General features: G+C 28.5%; 2 protein-coding genes across 2 annotated transcripts; one reads left to right on the forward strand and one right to left on the reverse strand.

Moving 5' to 3' along the window:
* Nucleotides 1-1,221: 1,221 nt before the first annotated feature.
* LOC142333748 (uncharacterized) lies at nucleotides 1,222-7,740 on the reverse strand. The gene is made up of 2 exons (XM_075381219.1): nucleotides 7,309-7,740; nucleotides 1,222-1,782 (listed from the first exon to the last, which is right to left on the reverse strand). The coding sequence occupies exons 1-2, from the start codon at nucleotides 7,606-7,608 to the stop codon at nucleotides 1,426-1,428; spliced, it is 657 nt and encodes a 218-aa protein (XP_075237334.1). The 5' UTR covers nucleotides 7,609-7,740; the 3' UTR covers nucleotides 1,222-1,425.
* A 251-nt stretch (nucleotides 7,741-7,991) lies between these two features.
* Nucleotides 7,992-13,363, forward strand: e(r) (enhancer of rudimentary). The gene is made up of 4 exons (XM_075381220.1): nucleotides 7,992-8,133; nucleotides 8,831-8,918; nucleotides 10,397-10,517; nucleotides 12,967-13,363. Exons 1-4 carry the CDS (start codon nucleotides 8,131-8,133, stop codon nucleotides 13,073-13,075), a joined length of 321 nt encoding a protein of 106 aa, XP_075237335.1. The 5' UTR covers nucleotides 7,992-8,130; the 3' UTR covers nucleotides 13,076-13,363.
* Nucleotides 13,364-13,806: the final 443 nt, after the last annotated feature.

Raw genomic sequence — 13,806 nt, forward strand, 5'->3', positions numbered from 1 at the left:
CTGATCATAAATTTAGCAATTTTTTTAAACATTACAATTAAAACTAATGTATTTTATTTATTAACAGATTTATTTTCAGTTCAGGGAAATATCTAATTGAACTTTTCCTTCAAGAAATACTGATTCAGATTCAATTGAAGGCAATAAAAATAAATATTAAAGTTTGTGCAACTTTTTATTCATTATCTTTAAAAAAAAAAAAAATATATATATATAGAGAGAGAGAGATATTACCATTCTTTTTTTTAAGTAAATTTTGAGAAATACTTAAATAAAAAAAAAAAAAATGTTTAAATCAAATGTACACTTAAAACGCAAATTTTCAATAAAGGATTTTTTTACTTTTAAGACATAATTTTCTAAATATATAAATAAATATTACTGAAACTTAAACCGTAATATTTATAAATAAATTATGAATTCAATTTACAAATAAAAATTATCCCTTTTTTTGTGGAAAAATAACAAAACTTAAAATATATCATTTTGTATATTTTATAAATATTGATAATACATCTTGCTGTTTTTCTTTGCAGTTTCCGTTCATTCATTTCAGCCATTGGTTTATCATACTTTCAACAACACATATTACATATATTATTTTAACTGGATATCGTATACCATGTACCATGGATCAGAAAACATATGTATAACTCTATGGATGATTTTTTTTTTTACAAAAAGTCAATACTTTCCCTTCTGGTACAATGTTATTACATTACAATACAATAATAACATTTGAAATAATTTGGTAAATTCTATTATTATTATTACTACATCAACAGACATTTATTTTATCCCTAAAAAAGTAGGGTTAGATCGCCCCTGAAAATTTTGTAAAACATGAGGTAAAGGTAATAAGAATGTTAAAACTGGATTCATTCATTTTTTTTTAAGGCAATATACTTGTTATAGATCTGGTTAATATTCTGTATATAACCAGCTTTTTGTTGTTTAATTTGGCCATAAATCAACATCGTACACCACATCCAAGAGAAATAACAAATTAAACCCTGATTTTTTTGTATACCCAGTATTATGAAATGTATAATACATATTTCATTCTGAACCTATTTGTACAGCTACTAAATAAAATCCATACACATTTGGATTGAGCAAGTTTATTTTAATCAAACTAAAAAAAAATAAATCGGGTGTGGTTTATTTGAAGGGGAGAGGGAATGTAAATGAATAAGGTACATAATTAAAGAGCATACAGTACACAATTAACATCATATTTTATTTTTTCTATTCATTTTATGTTTCAGTAGACATTTTATTTATTGAAAAATAAATAAATAAACTGAACAAAATAACAGATGGATGAAAATCGATTATATATTACAGTATTACAAAAATGTAATAAAATTATTATACACACACACTTGCAAACATAGATAAAAATAACGTAAATAAAAAAGTCTCTTATTGTAAATCAGAATCCGTAGAATCAATAATTGTTGGAATTTTTTCTGTTGTTGATATTACTGCTACAGAAACTGCTTTTCTGTCATCTTTCTGTATTTCTTCTGTCTCTTTGTTAGAATTTTTATGTTTTGTACTTATATTACTACTATTACTGCTATTGCTACCTAAATTACTTCTATCGCTAGCATTTGATTCTTCTCTTCCACAGTCATTTTCATCAATCTTTATTTCACCTTCTTCTATTAATTTTTTTTCTAAATGTTCCCACGGATCTTCAATCATGGACTCATGATAATATAATGATGAATCATATTTATCATTATTATTATTTTTTTTTTTATACCTACTTTTATGCTGAAAACAAAACAAACAAATAAATAACACATAGCAATATAAACATACATATTAGGAAGGGTGGCTGAAATATAATGAAGTCATTCGCATGTAACTCATAAATGAAACAAATATGGAATAAAAAAATTTAATTTGCTTAAAAATCTTATATGCCTATCAAGGTGGTGATGCGTTATTGTGTGATGATGGTCATTTTGAATCGATCCATCTATCTCCTTTTGATGTTTCTTATCGGTTACAGGAACCGATCAACCGTTACAAGATTCATATTAAAAATTTGTTTTGTCGGTTTTCTAATGCCCACCTACTTACAGTACTTTGATCAACAGTTTTATCACCATAAACGGCTTTTAGATAATAATGAATAATGAATGTCATTAGTGTTCAATTTATCTGCTGTTAAAAATTCAATCACAGCACATTGTTTTAGATGGGCTGACATAGCAGTGTTTGATTTCTTAACAATAACAACTGACAGCAGGTGAGAGGTGGGTAAAGAGTTTGGAAAGTTAATAGCAAGAGAATGAAACTGTAAGATGACAGCACATAATGCTTAGTGTGACATTTTTTCCTTTATGTATCCGTGTGCATTATCTTTCAGCCACCCCTGGAAAAAAATCTTTTAATTTAATATAACACCTTCTCCCAACAAATTAAAATTCTGACTCGTTATTATTAATCGGTTTCAATATGTATGCTTAACTACCATACAATACAGCATTAAAAGTTTTAATGTAATTCATTATTTCCCCGTCCATCAGTTTTGTGTTATCTTTTACAGAATGTGATTTGCAACCCACACAGATCAAGTACACAAACAAGAAGAGGATTTTACTTCCTTGTACAAAGTAAAGAAAGTACTGTGAAAAATTTCGGTTTTCAGATTTCAATGGAAATATCCATTCTGACTAGTTTCGGCGTGAAGTCTTTCTTTTTCCTGTTTAGCCTCCGGTAACTACAGTTTAGATAATACTTCAGAGGATGAAATGTATGAGTGTAAATGAAGTGTAGTCTTGTACATTCTCAATTCGACCATTCCTGAGATGTGTGGTTAATTAAAACCCAACCACCAAAGAAGACCGGTATCCATGATCTAGTATTCAAATCCGTGTAAAAATAGCTGGCTTTACTAGGAATTGAACGCTGGAACTCTCGACTTCCAAATCAGCTGATTTGGGAAGACGCGTTCACCACTAGACCAACCTGGTGGGTCGGCGTGAAGTCTGTACATACATATCTCGCGTAACTCAATAATTAGCTGTAGAATGCTGAAATTTTAGATTTATGACTGCTGTAACATCTAGTTGTGCACCTCTCCTTTTGATTGCAATCGACTGGACCAAAAGTGTCCAATAAAGCCCAAAAAACAAATTTTTTTGGATTTTGGACTTTTTCTTAACTGCAGTAATAAGGCCTCAATTGAGAGCTTTTCAATGATATATCATCAATGATACTTATTTTCATAGGTTCAAGAGTTATACAACCAAATAAAATTTTAATTAATATAATATTTGGATATTACAAGGGGAAGGGGAAGTTCGAATCAGACTTCATCTCCTTTTTTTTAACTTCTTTTTATTTAAATATATTGATTTATTAATAATAATAATTATTAACCTCTGATTATAAAAATTTTTACAATAAATAATAATTCAATAACAACAATAAAAAAAAAAAAAATATATATATATAAATATAAGAAGTTATTAATGAAATCAAATTGTATGTACTTTTAAAAATGTGTATACATAATTTAATAGGTGCACAAGGAAGTCATGTGGTGTCCTCAACAGATTTTTGAGGAAGATAATCATTCTAGATGAACAAGAAAAAGTATAAAAGAACAATGCTGTACATTTTGTAAATCCATAAACATTTAAGATTTGATTTACAAGGTTGTAATGAACAAGACAAGATAAAAAAAAAGTTGACAATTTTGTGATAAAATAGTCAGGTCTTTTCTATTATCCAACCCACACTCTGTTCTTAATATTGTTTAAATAATCATATTAAATGATTAAATAGTCTTTTTAAATAATTTTGTTATACTATTATTAATTTATTTTAATTTTGTTGTCCTGTATGACTTACAGGTAAGGTAACAATGATCTGGTATTGCCTATTTGTATGTCAAGTTAATACCTTGCTGTTTTGTGCACAAAAGTTAACGTATCTGCACAATAATGTTTAGTTATTGGAAGTAGTTTTTAGGTTAGTTAAGTGTGTAGAACAAGTTATAACTATTAGTTCAGTTTGCAGCAAGTTTTTAAAGGGTTACTTTTCTCCATAAGAAAAGTCTGCTTTTGGATGAACCAATTACAAAGCGGTAAGTGAAAGGATAAAGCGGATAGTGCATTTTGTAAATATTTTAGACATATGTTTCTTTGTAAAGTTATTACAATGTTTTGTTAGTTACTATAATAGTATGGTATAAAACTATTGTTATTGTTATATAAGACACGACTATAAGAGATAAAAATTGTCCTGTTTTACTGTAAATTCTCAGTGTCTGAGTGAAAAGTGCAAGTCTTGTGTTCCAATAGTTGTAGGTTCTGAAATAAACAAATATGTGGAAAAAAGAAACAAGCTTATAAATAAGAGGGGAAAAGTGCAGGGAACATAACAGGAAAGACCTAAATACTCAGAAATAATCATTACTGTAACAGAGAATAATAGAAAATGATTGCCTTAGAGATTCATCAGTATTAAGTAATATAGCTACCTACAGCAAAAGAAAACAGTTTGCTCTGAAACAGGTAACAGGAATAAGCTATTTACTACTATTTCCAAAAATCAACATAAAATGAATAAATTATACTGTTTCTATAATTTACTGGTAGAAATGAAATAATTATCTTGTTACCATATATTTTTAAATGTACACATTTATCTGCTACACAAAAAAGAGGACCAAAACAGACCCTAATAATTACAGGGGACTCTCACTCCTAGGCACAAAATGCAAAATTCCTTCAAGAATCATCCTCAACAGGATCGGTTCACGACTTCAGAAAGAACTAGTTAAGTACCAGGTTGTTTTCAGATACTGGAGAAGCTGTCCAGACCAGATCATGAGTCTCAAGATAATGGATTAACTGGGAAAGAAACAAACATGGTGATAAAATTAGAAGATTTCACAAAAGCTTGCGACTGCATCCACTGAGAATCCCTACTAAAAATTCTCCACCTCGCACTACATACCAAATTAATAAACATGATAAAACTGACCTTCACAAATACTTAAGTCCACGATAAATTTCAGATGTGAGCTTTTGGAACCGTTTGAGATCAAAACAGGACTGTACCAAATCGATGGGCACTCACTGCTATTATTCAAATGCGCTCTGGAAATAGTAATGAGGGAATGGCTCAAAAAATGCCCCCCAAAAGTAAATACAGACCGAAAAATTAAAACAAAATGTCCTGGTTTCACCGACTTGGCACTGCTAGCAAACCACATCAACGAAGCTATATCGCAGATATTAGAACTTCAAAACACAGCAAATAAAATTAGCCTCAAAATATCATTCAAAAAGACAGAAATTATGTCCCGAAAACTGACACTATTAAAAGAAGTAAACATAAATGGCAATAAAATCAAAATAGTAACCCGATTTAAATACTTGAAGAACCAATAAACCCAAAAATAAGACACTACAACACAGTTATAAAAAATCAGAAGTTATAAAAAGATGCAGCAGAAATACTCTTCCACCTAAACGAACAATCAGACAGACTGACCCCAGAAAATCAAAAGAACTGGAAGAACTCGCATCAATAAAAAGTAGCAGAAAGACTGGCAATGGTGGATTGTGCCTGACAAAGTCATGTACAAAGAGTTAGAACCCATCATTGACACATGTGTAAGAGGATACTAGGATTCTTTGGACATATCATGAGGATGCAAAATTCAAAACTTCTGAAATAGTACAGTTAAATTTCGAGACAGGATGCAGACGGATCAGAGAAATAAGAGAGGATCTGAAGGAAAATGGCCGTACACCAGAAAAAATGACAGATAAGGTAAAAGTAAACAAGAAAATCAAGAACAAAAACACTTGTTTCACACTCACAACATTATCAATACTAAAAAGGCAAAGATCGAAATGTATGAAAACATACTGGGAGAATCGCAAGGCCTAAACAGTCACATGACTTGGATAATGGACTGTCTGAAGTCGGTTATTTTATTTCATCCTATGCGGTCATAAAAGATAATAATAATTTTTAAATGTAAATTATGAATTGTGTATAATTTAAATTAAATTTATTATTTCCATCAAAACCCAATCATATTCAGATTTTACTTATTAATGGTTTTTTTATATGTATTATTTTTATTTACTGTACGAAATTTAATTTCATCACTGTTGATTTCTGAGATTGTTAGTTTTCTGACAATTTCAATAAACAGTGACTTAAGTAACCAGATTTCATCTCCCACAGATTTTTTCTTGGGGGTTATTTAAAAAAGTGTTCAGAAATAATCCTCCCACAACTTATCAAATTAAATCAATGAACCAAAATATCCCATTATCAGTACTGCAACCATCAGAAAGTGGCTGCTAACATAAAGAAACATGTTAATGCAGATATAGCTGTGAACTGTGGACATTATGATCATTTATTATAGCAGAATGAATGACTAAGTTATGAAATTAAAATTAAATGAAATTTTTTAGAATGAAATTATTGAGTTCAGTGTTTTTTTCCTATATGAGTTGCTAAAATTTTCAATCATCCTGTAGCATAATGTCCAATGAAAGTAATTATTGCAATTCAAGCAAGACACAATAGTTAGCAACAGGTACAATTTTTAAAAAAAGAAGTTTTTTAAATTAACAATAATTTGTAACAGGTTAAATTAATAACAATAAAAATGTTAATAACAAAACAAGTAGGTGTCTGTAAGAGAATAAAGATAGCAAAATTATATACAGAAATCAGTAATAGAAGAAATCTTTAAAATGAAAAAATGAATTACATTTGAAATGATGATGAAATCTATTACATTTAATTAAAATTCTGTTTATTAGGATATCAACACATATTTTCTCATGACTAAAATCAATCAAACCCCTCAAATTAAAAAAAATAAAAATAAAAATAAGGATAATTCTGAGCAATTACTCGATCCCTTTCAATTTTGCTCATATTGTAATACATCATAGCAGATAAGCTTGGGATCAGGAAAACATGATCCTAAATACCAGAAAGGTCAAAGTCTGCACTGCACTATCAGTAATCTAGTCAGTTTGTTAGTTATTTGGACCTGTTCAGATGCTAATTCAATCTGCGAAGAGAGGTTACAGATAAATTACCATGGTATGGCAATATTCACTGAGTTTGAAATAAACTGAAAACATTAGCAGTACAGATGATAAACAGGTTAACACCTTTAAAAAAAAAAAAAAAAAAAATTAAATGAATAATCATTAATCACTTATCGTTTATATATAATTCAATAAAAATTATTTCGAGTCACTATAACCCACTTAACTTGAAAACAATATTTTTAATACTTACAGAAGAGTCATGCTTTTTGTTAGAATTGTTGCTTTGATAAAAACCAAACGAATTATTAAATGAACTATTCATACTAGAAGCAGAACTTGGAGGACTACTGAAACTTTTATCGTAAACTCTCATTTGATTATTTTGATAACATGCTCTAAATTTTCGAGAATTTTGTTTATAACTACTTAGTGGGCTACTGTATTCAAACGGTATAAAATCAGGACTCGGAGACTCTCCGAACGATGACCTCCATCTAGCGTCCGGGCTATTATTTTGACTGAACGGCGAATTAAACTGATTGCGATTCATTTTGTTTCAATTACTTTTATTACAACAAACGCATTAATATAGCACTCTTAACTAAAACAAACACAAAGAATAAAACACAAACAAAAACGAAGCTGTAACTAAACCATACATTACTTTAACAATGTTGCCAATACGCACAACTAAGTCTCAGGTAAAAACAAAAAATCTATAACCTATTTTATATTGACATTTATACCATTAAATAATTTTGACATAGATTGTGTTTTAATAAGCTTTTATTAGGGAATCAATTTATAAACTTAAAAAATACGTAATATTTAAACAAATAAAAAAGAATATATTTAATCATGTAAAATAAATTAAGGTTTTCTTTTTAAGAATTTACACACTTTATTAATAAAATATTAGAATGCAAAATTTAAAATAAATTCGTAAACGATGAACTTAGAAAAATTAACCAAATATTTCAGTCTGCTTCGGATAATATCGGCGACGGCGGCCATACTGTGTATTACCGTGTTTTTTGTTCGTTAGTGTCGTTGATTGTAAAGTTTACGAAAAATGGTGAGTATAATATACAAGTAGCTTATTACAAGTTTCTTTTTAAATAACACTTATTTTTAGTGGTTTGTTATTGTACGTGGGGATTTTTTTTTCTGATTGATGTGTTTTTCTTTATTTCCTATTTCGGCTGGGACTGCGTGCTTTTAATTTTTAGTATTTTGTGAAAAATAGTTTAATTCATTCATTATGTCATCAAATTTTTTAAAAATTTATTTGTGCCCGTGCTTTCGTAAGAATTTTTTTACAGTCTGTTAAATGAACTTTCATTTAAGCCTGTTTGTTTAATTTCATGTAAACATAGGTTGTTTTGCCCTCTACTATTGCCTTGATCATTCCAGAACAAGTATAAATTACCGATTCTGTTAAACTTATATCAAATCTTGTTTTATACGTTTCATGTAGATATTCGAAAACAAAATTGTATTTGTTTATTACAGAATGTTGGTGTAAACCTATATTAAAAATATTTTTGTTCTTTTAAAGGTGTTAATTTATTTAAAAATACAAAATCTTTTGACTGTCTCGATAGAAAAACTCGATAAATTTTTTGCCATTGAAAATTTGAAGAATATTTCACACTTTTGTGCCAAAATTAAATGCTCTGTGTGTGTGTGTGTGTGGTTTGTGTATTCATTTATTCTTTTTTAAGTATTTGTTTATGTGGATTATCTGATTAGCCTCAAATGTATGTTTTCAGAGCCATACCATTTTACTGATTCAGCCAGGTATCAAACCTGAGACTAGGACTTATTCAGATTATGAGTCTGTCAACGATTGTATGGAAGGTATGTATTGATTGATTATGTCAAAAATATCTTAATGTAGATTGTAGGTTTTCAGGAGAAATCTGAAATAAAGTTAATGTTCTTTGGCCTTGTACGGTACAATACAGTTTTATATTTCATTTTTATAACAGTTTTATTCAGTGTTATTTTCATTAATTTTAATTTACTTGTGAATCAGAAAAAATTTGTATTTTTTGCATATCTGGTTTTAACAATTAATGATTCTGTCATGAAACATAAACCAAGAAAACTTAAATAGCTGTGAAAAAAATAACAATGTATATATAATATGAAAACAAGATAACCCTGAAGCTCCAGTCAAGAGACATTGCTTGGAAAGCAAGTAGCCTAACAGGAATTAGTGAAAAGAACAATTTTTAATATTGTAAATAAACACAATATTGATGGTAAACATGTTAGCCTTAAAAAGATTTATAAAACCACTATCAGGAAAAATGTTAATCTGTTTTATTTCATTAGCAAGCTTCCTGACTTGAACAAAATATTAAATGCCATGATTTGGAACAGTCAAATTATTCCTGAAGTACATTACATTGTGTTATAAAATCAATGAATTTTCATTTAAGAGAAATTAAGTGATTTTGTGAAGAGGGTAGACAATTTGTTATTTAGGTAAAATTTGTGTTAATACAGGACATATATTGATGTATAACGAAATAGAGAGCGCTAATAGGTTTATCAACCAAGGTAGGCTGGAAAATGTAAATGATTAATATTAATGCACATAGGGAGTGAAAGTGGGGTTTTTAACGGCGTTTTATAGGTTTTTGAATCCAGGTCTTCCCAAGAATATCAAGATGAGATGAATGGTAACAATTTTTATGCAGTGGTTTTTGCCTGGAAATAGAAAAAATTCCAAATGCTTTGACCAAAAATCAGAAATTGCCGAATGGTTAAAATCAAGTAAACCGATGACATTAAAAATAATAAAATCAGTTAAATATTCATTATAAAGTAGATGAAATCAAAGAATGTTGTGTTATATATCTCCATACCATTACATGCATCTGTATGTTCTTTGCCTGGTCAGTAGTAGTATTTCATTTTTGTTTTAAAGATGATGTTTTTAAGGTGGATAATATGTGGGTTCTCAGTGTTGTACAAAATAAATTATCCTAAGTTCATGTGAAGATATTGGTGCAAATTTTAATTCTGATCCCCAGTTTAATACTGATATCCCTTTAAGTTTCTCATGCATTACATTTCAGCCACCCCTTGAATTTTCCATAAAAGAATATTTTCAATTACTTTGCTGTTATTTATATAATCTCTTAAATACTAAATGAATTTTATTGTCATAACAAAATTTAACCTGGCTGTAATCAGTAATAAAAATTAAATTTTAATTGTATTCTGTAAGTTATGCTAATTGATAAATGTTATTTATAAATAATTTATATAACATTAATTTTAATTTATTTAATCTTGAATGTTTGTTATAATTTTATGTTTTACAGGGGTATGCAAGATATACGAAGAGCATTTAAAAAGATTAAATCCAAATACACCAGCCATTACATATGACATCAGCCAGTTATTCGATTTTATTGACCATTTGACAGACTTATCATGTCTTGTGTAAGTTAATTTTCATATCGTTTATATTATATGTTTGCTTTTTTATTTGTGTTTGTTAGAGGAGTTTCTACTTTGTTAGGTTAAAAAATCAATTTTTTTTTTATATTTTCTGAAAGTACATACTTGAAAAAACTGGCAAAACATTGTATGACTTTCATTACAAATCCTTGCAGGTAAAGCTGGAAAGTATTTTGCAAGCTTCAATCATTAAAAGTCAACAAAAATATTCCACATTTTTTAAACATTTTGGGGTTTTTTTATCGATTATAATTTTTACCAAACTACTAGGCGATTCAAAAAGGACTTCACAACTTTAAAAGTATATACACATTTATTGAAATAACTTACAGATTCGGTTGAGGTCTCATCTCATATAAAAACTCATCAAGTTTGTCACCCAACATTCACTTTAATTCAATATGTTTTTCATTTGTAATGCGACATACATCCTGAAGTTGATTTTATTCCAGACTGTAACCAGCAAGTTGGGTGTTACCTTTGCATCAATCAGACCAATCCTATATCAATCAGACCTGGAAATCGAATATCAAGAAAATGTCACACTTCTAGGCGGTTGTGAAGTGGTGAAAATAAAAAAAATACTATGCGACACATGAAAAACTTACTTTACTTTATTAACCGAGACTTCAAATTGAAGGATTGGACCAAAGCTTGATAAAAAATAATAAAGAATGTGTCAATGATTTGAGCAGGTGCTGGGTCAGAGAGAGATCAGACAGTGCCTGACCCTGGCAGAAAAAAGTTACTACACATCTTCAAAATCAAATTGTGCTGCAAAACTAGTGATTTATATTATAGTGGCTTATATTGCACATATGGAAATTTTTTTTTTTTTTAATAGAGGTATGGAACAGAAGATCACTGTTTTTGTTACAATAATTAGAATAACAATAATTGGTAATTATTGAAATATTACAGTAATAGTTAGAGTACAATAATTTCCAAAAGTTTATTAGATATTCAAAATAATTTTTAAGAAATGTTTTTAACTATAAATTGATAGTTATTTTCATATTTTGCATCTTTTTTATTCTTCCAAATTTCTAATATTGAACTGAGCATTCACTTTAGGGAGAAAATGCTGGTTTCCATAGTTGCGATAGAAGCCAATCCTTTTAATAGTTTAAACTAACAACATCCATTTTTTACTTCCTTGTACAAAGTAAAGGAAATATTGTGATCGAAAAATTTTGATTTTCAGATTTCAACGGAAATATCCATTTTGAATAGTTACAGCATGACATCTTTACATATGTATCTTGAATAACTAAAAAACGATTAGTCATAGGATGTTTAATTTTGGATTTAGGACTGTTGCAACATCTAGTTTTGCACCATTTTGTTAGGTTTTTATTTTTTTGTTACATTTTCTGAAAGTACATACTTGAAAAAACTGGCAAAAACATTGCATGATTTCCCATTCATCCGCAATCAACTGAACCAAAAGTGTGTAAAAAAGCCCAAAATCCCCAAAAATTGGATTTTTTCTTAACTGTAGTAATAAGCCCTCATTGAGAGCTTTTAAATGATATATCATAAGTGGTATTTTCATTGGTTCCAGTTATAACCAAATGAACCCACACCGGTTTGGTCTAATGGTGAACACGTCTTCCCAAATCAGCTGATTTGGGTCGAGAGTTCCAACGTTCAAGTCCTAGTAAAGCCAGCTATTTTTACACGGACTTGAATACTAGATTGTGGATACCGGTGTTCTTTGGTGGTTGGGTTTCAATTAACCACACATCTCAGATATGGTCGAACTGAGAATGTACAAGACTACACTTCATTCACACTCATACATTTTATCCTCTGAAGTATTATCTAAACAGTAGTTACCGGAGGCTAAACAGGAAAAAGAAAGTTATAACCAAATGAAATTTTAATTAAATATTTGGATCTTTTAAGGGGAAGTCACATCGGTTCGAATCAGACTTCATTTAAATATATTGATTTATTAATAATTATTAATCTAAAAAAAATGTGTATTGAATAATAAATAATTCAACAACAAAAAAATGAAAAAATATCAAAAGTTATTAATGAAATATACTTTTCGTACTTCTGATGTATTTATATACTTTTCATTTAAAAAAAAATGTGTATATATGTATTTTAATAGGTGTACAAGGAAGTCATGTGGTGTCCACGTTAGATTTTTTTTATTTAGGCAAGCAAAAAGAAAAAAGGTAAAGTCTGACTGTGAAGAAACTACAAGATTCAGGTGTATGGTCATGTTTTTATTGTAGGAGAGAGAGTTTTTATTGATACACGTTCTGACAATTCTCCTCTCTATTTTCAGAATTTTATCGATTCGGTTTTTCTGTAGATTCATATAGTTGTAATTATTTTTTTTGTCTAATATTATAAATTTATTGTTAATATTAACTATATTATCATTAATGTGTTTCCCTGTTGTTTTTTTTTCCAGATATCAGAAAAGTACAAACACTTATGCACCGTATAACAAGGAATGGATTAAAGAAAAAATTTACGTGTTATTAAGGAGACAGGCTTCATCAAGATCATTAATTGGTTAAACATTAACATTTTATCTCATTTCTTCCACTCCACCTCTCTCCTTGGTATTAATGTAATAGAATCATTTTATCAGTCAAGTTAAAAACATTGTCATCATCATCATCATTCATTCATTGAAACATTGTAAATTTTTTTTAGTGTCATCATATATCGTCATGACCATCATTTTTCCATTAATTTGTCATAAACTGGCATAATAATTATTTAATTATTATATTTTACATCAATAATTTTGTATTATTGTTTATACTTATAAATACAACCAAACACACCGTTTAAAATTCTCATGTTGTGTTTTTTCTTTATTATGTTTTTTACTTAATTCTTTATTATTTTACTGAAATCACTAAGTTTTATTTACTATTATGAATCTTTAATTTAAAAATAAATTTTATTATTCCAGTAAAATTAATGTAAGTTGAACTACCTTATTTATGTTCTGTCAAATATCAAAACTTATTTATTACCCAGTAGGAATTCATCGATTAAATTTTCAAGAACTATTTGACAGAAAACTATTCAAGATATAATTCACATTTACCAGAAATTTTTTATTATAAAATTCATATACAATTTGTTTGGTTAATCACAAAAACAGGTAAAGTAAAATATATTCGTATGTAAGAAGAATGGGTTATATTTTTGTCTTTTAAATGAAACGTCAGTAAGCAAATGTCAAAATTCTATTTTTCATTAAAGGGCTGCCTGTTATAAATATTTTAAGGTAGTA

Source organism: Lycorma delicatula, chromosome 13 (genome assembly GCF_047948215.1).
Source record: "Lycorma delicatula isolate Av1 chromosome 13, ASM4794821v1, whole genome shotgun sequence".
Classification (NCBI taxonomy): domain Eukaryota; kingdom Metazoa; phylum Arthropoda; class Insecta; order Hemiptera; family Fulgoridae; genus Lycorma; species Lycorma delicatula.